Raw genomic sequence first — 6,342 nt, forward strand, 5'->3', positions numbered from 1 at the left:
CCGGGCTGCTTGGGGCAGGCGCAGGTGCCTGCCAGCAGTGGTGGGGGAAGGTGCTGTGTGGCCACAAAGAATGAGCTGGTAGAACCCAAGGGATGCCGTCACACAGGGACACTCCCAGACAGGGCCATCCTCTATCTATAGGGGATAGACTCAGTAGCAGGCTTCTGCAGTGTCCTGCCCCATTATTAGGGCTCCTGGGAACCAAGGGTGTGTGTGGGGGGGTGTATGTGGGGGGGGGGGTGTACACACATGTGCACATGTTGGAGAGGGGTGTATACGTGAAGGGGACAGGGTGACTCAGTGAAGCCAACAAGGTGCCCAAATTGCAGCAGTGCCAATCGGTGCCGGAGAGCAGACCCCTGAGCTGTAGCCCATGCTGGGGTATGGGATCCCACGTTCACCAACTGTTTTTGTCAAAGAGAAAGGTAAGGCTTCATCCGTCTGCTGAGTAGAACCATGACCTCCCTAGGTGAGCGAATTGCATTTCTTTCCAGCTCACAAAAAAATTGCTTGTAAGCTTCCATTTGCAAGGCTGTCTGCAGAAACACCACTGGTATCAAGATAATGCTCAATCTGTGTACAGAGCGGGGGCCGCATTGTAGATGAGGCCCAGAGAAGAGGGCACAGAGTGAGATAGGGCCGGGGAGAGCCCTAGCACCGGAGGGAGTGTATATCCAAGGAAGGAGGGCCCAGAGAGACCAAGAAGGGGCCAGATAGTGATAGAGCTGAGACAACGGCTATTCCATCGGCGAGGTGTGGACTGCGGTGTAGGGGAGGAAACGGAGCCGCAGATAGCGCCCCCTGGCAACGGGGCAATACAATGGCAGCCTCCCGCTAATTAACATCAATTAATTAATTAACAGCAAGGCATGGCAGGTGAGAAGGTGGGCGGTTGCCTCAGGAACAGGTGTGCAGACCACATTTTAGCTCAGCCCAGAACGGCTACCTGTAACACTCCCAAATGGTTTTTGTGAGGACTTGTGGCAGAGAAATTTAAAATCTGAACAGCTGTGGCCAGAAAATTGAATATGCTACATCTTCCTACATGAAGTTAATTTTCTTTTAATTTAGAAATACATAAAAGAAAAAGGCTTACCAACTTTCTTTCTCCAAGTTAATTTCTCTCTGTTGGTGAAGCTTTTGGAGACTGGCAGCCTTTGAGTAGTCTGTTCTTTATTGTCCATGCAAGATATAAAGATCCTTTTGGTTTCCGTTTCTTCTGTGCACTCTGGAGCCATAGCCTTATGGTCCCCAAAAAATACCTCACTTTTCCTTTTACGGCAAAGTGAAGTTGATCCAGTGGACAATGAACTTGCTTCAACTTTGTAATCTTCAATTTCACCTGAAATAGGCTCTATAACTGGAAGGTATTGATATATTTCTGCCCCTGTATGTCCAGGAACCACACTTGCACATTCCGTTATTGCACTATTAAGGCATTTCCTAGATTTTGAATTACCTGTCTGTATTACTTTTCCTTCAGGAACCTCAGGCTTATTTTTAATGACAGTGGCAGAAAGCACTGGACGTTTCTTTAGTTTTTCCCTTTGGGAGTGACTACAAACGGGATTGGGAAAACTGAGATGATTTTGTTTAGGTTTGTTATAGTTAACTAACTGAGATTTCACTGTATACGCATCATCAAGAACATCATCATTTGAAAAGTCTTTTGCTACATGCAGAGCTATTACCTTCTTTTCTTGATTTTCTTCCCATGTTGGCCTCTTTGTCTGGCAAACCTCCCCACTGGAGGAGGATGATGGCAACACTGATTCATGGAGTTGAGAAACAGACTGTATAGCTGAGAAACTGTCTCTTACAAACTGCTCAGGTGACAGAATTGGAACAACTTGCTCTGGAACAACATCAACATTAACTTGATAACTGTCATTTATAAAGGAATCGGGACTTAAAAATCTCTTATCAGTTAAAATGGGCAAAGCTGCTGACCTCTCTGGAGTACAAACAGATGAAAGCATACCATTAAGAACTTCTTCATTATCTGACCTTTGTGCTTTTAATGATTCAATGGAAGAGTTGTGTGAACTTGCAGATTTTGTTTCCTCATTATGTGATTTCTTAATGGTACAGGCATCTGTTTCCGATATTATCTCTCCATTTACAGCTGTATGAAGAACTGAATAGGTAGTAGATCGTCTCATTGAGAGAGGAGTGCAGGTGAAATCATTACCTTCTTGCAACATAGGACTGATTGGGGATATAGGCAGATTGCTTTCTAAAGTGAGAAGAGACTTGTTTCTTGAGGACACATTATCTTCCCTCATTTCCAAGTTTTCACAGGACTGGAGTGGGCTTCTAACTTTGTCTGCTTTTTGAGAAACACGAAAGGTTTTATTAACTTTTCTAATATTTGACTGGGTTTTTCTAGTTCTCATAGTAATAGATGCTTCAGATGGATTTTTCCTTCTTATACCGTCCCCAAGACTCTTCTGGAAAAAAATAGAGCGAAACAGCCAACAATACTATTAGAGTTTCTAGATGAGCACTTTTCTTCCTGCTTATGCATATAAAACAAGCTGCTACAAACAGACTGGTGCAAAAATCATCACATCATTACTAGTACGTGAGCTATTTTCAACCTTTAAACACAAACATGATATCAAAGAAAAAGAACAAAGGAAGCACCAACCACCCATACGCTGCAGCAGCCAGTACCCTAACTGTAAAATACCAATCTTGTAAACTAAAACACAACACTACTATACAATACAATTGATATAAAACAAATCTGGAAAAGAAATTAAAGCAGCTCTACTCCAAAATTCTCCACCTTCACAATTCTTTATTCCTTAGAATGAAGAAAGAAAATTCTACACTGTACTCCAAGGTCCCTGACAGACGTGCAAGTGAAGGTGCAATGAGATCTGGTGCAGAATGCCCTAAACTGCACCTCCTGCCATGCTACACATGCATAGCAGGAGGCATGATTATGGGATCCAGCATCAGATTCCAACATGCCTTATTACAAGGGATCCAGGTTTTATGCTTCCCATGGAAAAACAGAGTAAACCACGGATTTTGCCTTTTACCAGAGGCAAATGCAGATTTTTCACTTTACCAGAGAAACCCATAGATTTTGCCATTTTCAATGAGCTCCCTGCAGGCTGGAACTGTGCCAGCCTGCAGGGATCTGGGAAGGAGTGGGAGGAAGGTGGAAAGACAGAGGGCACCACATGCATAGACATGCACGTGGCCCCAGGGAGCCTGCAGAGCACTTCCAGCAGGTAAGTGCTGGGGGGAAGGGGGAAAGGGGATTGAAGCCCCTGTAAGGAGGGAGCTGGGCAAGGCTGGGGCTACTGTCTAGCTGGGTGGGGCTTGGGGCCCAGGGCAGCAATGTGCGGCTGCCGGGCCCCAGCAGGGAGCAGGACAGGGCCACAGGTGGGAGGGGGCAGGGGAGGGGGAAAGCCAGCTTGTCTAAGGGAAGGGGAAAGCCAGCTTCCTGCTGCCATACGCACTCCTGAGGGGCAGAGGGGACCCATACCCCCCAGATCTGTACCCAGGGTAGGCGCATGCTGTGGGCTCGAGCTCCCACCCCACTTCCCTCCCCTGGGGCCTCCAGAGCCAGTGGGTGCGACCCGGCACAGCTGGAGACCTGTACGGAGATTCCTTACTTGTGCGAGCTCCCCCCATACCCCGCCCTGGAGACGTGCCTCCAGGACCTGTTGCTACTTTGAAGGGCATAGCCCCATACCCAGGAGGCGCGTTGTCAGGGCAGCAGTGGGGCAGAGGGGTGAGAAGCGGCAAGGAGATTTTTTGCACAGCTCCTCTGCTCCCTGCCATTCCGGGTTGTGACCGGGGGGGGGCAGGGAAGAGACAGGGCAGCACGGAACAGTGGTGAGCAGCCGCTGTCCCGCTCCTAGTCCTGGGCAGTGCCTGCCCCTGGCCCACTGCCTCCTTCACCCTGGGGGCCTTGATCTGCACCCCAATGCCTGTTCCCCCCATCCTCCCCCCACCACACTCATCTGCAGGGCACTGCTCCAAGCTGCCTGGCTGCATTTCTGGCTGCCTAGCACACTGCATTTATCAGCAACGTTATTGGCTACACCGGCCAAAAAAGGCTGATAATGTTAATTTTCCTTTTAAATCGGTGCCAATCCAATATGCAAACAATATATTGGTGCACCTAATTATTAAATTTTTTTTTTTATGTAATGTGTAGCCTGGTAACAACTTAAGATGCGATTAACCAGTTAATCATGTCTTAGGTGTAACAACGGTCTCAAGTTGCAGCAAAGGAAGTTTAGGTTAGAGATTAGGAAGAATTTTCTCACTAGAAGGGTGATAAAACACTGGAACAGGTTACCCGGAGGTGATGGAATCTCCATCCTTGAAACTTTTTAAGACCTGGCTAGACAAAGCTTTGGCTGGGATGATCTAGTTGAGGATGGTCTTGCTCTGAGCAGGCAGCTGGACTAGATGACTTCCCCCAAGGTCCTTTCCAACCCTAATCTTCTACGATTCTGTGTGCCAGGGGCCTAACAACAAATTTGGGTCATTTGGACTATGGGAGCAAATATTCCAGTAGCGTGGTCTCCCAAAGGGCAACAAAAACATATTAATTTCTATGTTAACAGAAAATTTCTGCAAGCCAGCCCAAAATTTTGCAAAGTTGAAGCCAAAAGTTAAATTTAACGTAAAAAACAGAATTGTTAATTAAAAACCTACTTACTTTTTTTCTCTCAGGCTGCTCGGCCACACCCAACAATATAGCCTGATGTTTTACAATGCCATTAACAACAAATGTTATCAGTTCTCGGACCCTTCCTTCTTCTAAGGGTGTCCACGTTACAGAAATAAAGATTCTTTCACCAGACTATGAAGAGAGGGAAGAGAAAGAGAGAGGTCAAAAATATAAATAGTACAATGACATGAATACATTTGTATGAAAAATATGTTAAAATAATAAGTAGTGAAGCAGTATGTATATTTTAAAAATAAAAAAAATACTATTAAAGTTCTAAATAGCATGGCCATGAACTTAAAGAACATTGTCTGCATGAAGTTTACATAAATACATATTAACCTTTATCAATCACTGTCAGCATTGTGGTATTAGCAGCCTTGAAATGAAGGGAGAAAGCATATTAAAAAAAAAAAACAATTAGCTCCTGTCAATTGCAGGCTCCTAGGAGCACTATTTTTATAGCTGTTTTCCCTTCACTTTTTAGGGCGCTAATTATTATCCAGTTAAACAGTATCGTTATATTAGAAAGTATATAAAGCAACTTTTTGCTCCCCACTAAGTTTAACTAACATGTACGTAGATAATCAATGTTTCTTACCATATATGCAACAGGAAAAGAAACGGACATTATTATGCAGTTAATCAAAAAGTCCACTTAGATAAGTGGAATAAATTCTACACTTATTTTTAATATTCATATTGTGGTATACATTTTAATGCTTGTAAAAAAAGCCAAATGACAGCTCATGAACCTAAAACAGGAGTGAGCAAAATCCAGCCTGTGGGACAAATCTGGCCCACAAGGACCCTAAAAAATTTAGAAAATTAGTATTCATCTGCCCTTGGTTCCTGTCAAAAATGACAGGAACCAAGGGCAGTAGGACCCAGGGGAAGCCCAGTGGGCTCCCACAACAGCAGGGCCTGCCTGGCCTCACCCATCCAGCCAGAAGCCCCAGGCTGCCCCGCTTCTGGCCTGGGACCACAGGGCTTCCCCACACTGGAACCTCAGGTAAGGGGGAAGGGGCAGGGGAAGGGCAGAGGAGGACCCCGAGGAAAAGCTGAGCCAGGGGTGGGGGCAGAACTGTCCACTAGCCAGCCCCGTGTCCGGTGCCACACTGCAGCCACTCGCAGCCCCCCTGGGGCTGCCTGTGTCTACTCAGGACAGCCCCGCGCGGGCTGTGAGCTACTGCATCATGGAGTCCCAGCCATAGGGTGGGGGAAGGGCCGCTTCCCTCCGCCGCTGCTGCGCTCATCTTTTCCCCAGGCTCCTTCCCTGCATGGAGGAAAGCAGCCCCTCCCTTGCCCCGTGGCTGGCGCTCCCTGCTGCAGCAACTTGCAGCCAGCGTGGGGCTGTCCAGAGCAGGCACAGGCAGCACCCCCCACTCCAGGGCAGTGTTTGCCACCGCTGTCTCTAGGCTGCCCAGCGTGCGAGCTCTGGGCGGGCAGGCCATAGGGTGGGGGAAGGGCCGCTTCCCTCCGCCGCTGCTGCGCTCATCTTTTCCCCAGGCTCCTTCCCTGCATGGAGGAAAGCAGCCCCTCCCTTGCCCCGTGGCTGGCGCTCCCTGCTGCAGCAACTTGCAGCCAGCGTGGGGCTGTCCAGAGCAGGCACAGGCAGCACCCCCCACTCCAGGGCAGTG

At 47.6% G+C, this 6,342-nt stretch overlaps 1 protein-coding gene across 1 annotated transcript in view; it reads right to left on the reverse strand.

The window, feature by feature from the left end:
• The window catches only part of ASPM (abnormal spindle microtubule assembly), a 62,795-nt gene that overhangs the window by 46,606 nt on the left and 9,847 nt on the right, over positions 1–6,342 (reverse strand). The window contains exons 2-3 of the mRNA XM_006038182.3: positions 4,691–4,834; positions 1,097–2,450 (exon numbers count right to left, since the gene is read on the reverse strand). Of these exons, the coding sequence (XP_006038244.1) occupies positions 1,097–2,450; positions 4,691–4,834 (1,498 nt within the window). The remainder of the gene's footprint in view (positions 1–1,096; positions 2,451–4,690; positions 4,835–6,342) is intronic.

Source organism: Alligator sinensis, unplaced genomic scaffold, assembly GCF_000455745.1.
Source record: "Alligator sinensis unplaced genomic scaffold, ASM45574v1 scaffold139_1, whole genome shotgun sequence".
NCBI classification, from domain to species: domain Eukaryota; kingdom Metazoa; phylum Chordata; order Crocodylia; family Alligatoridae; genus Alligator; species Alligator sinensis.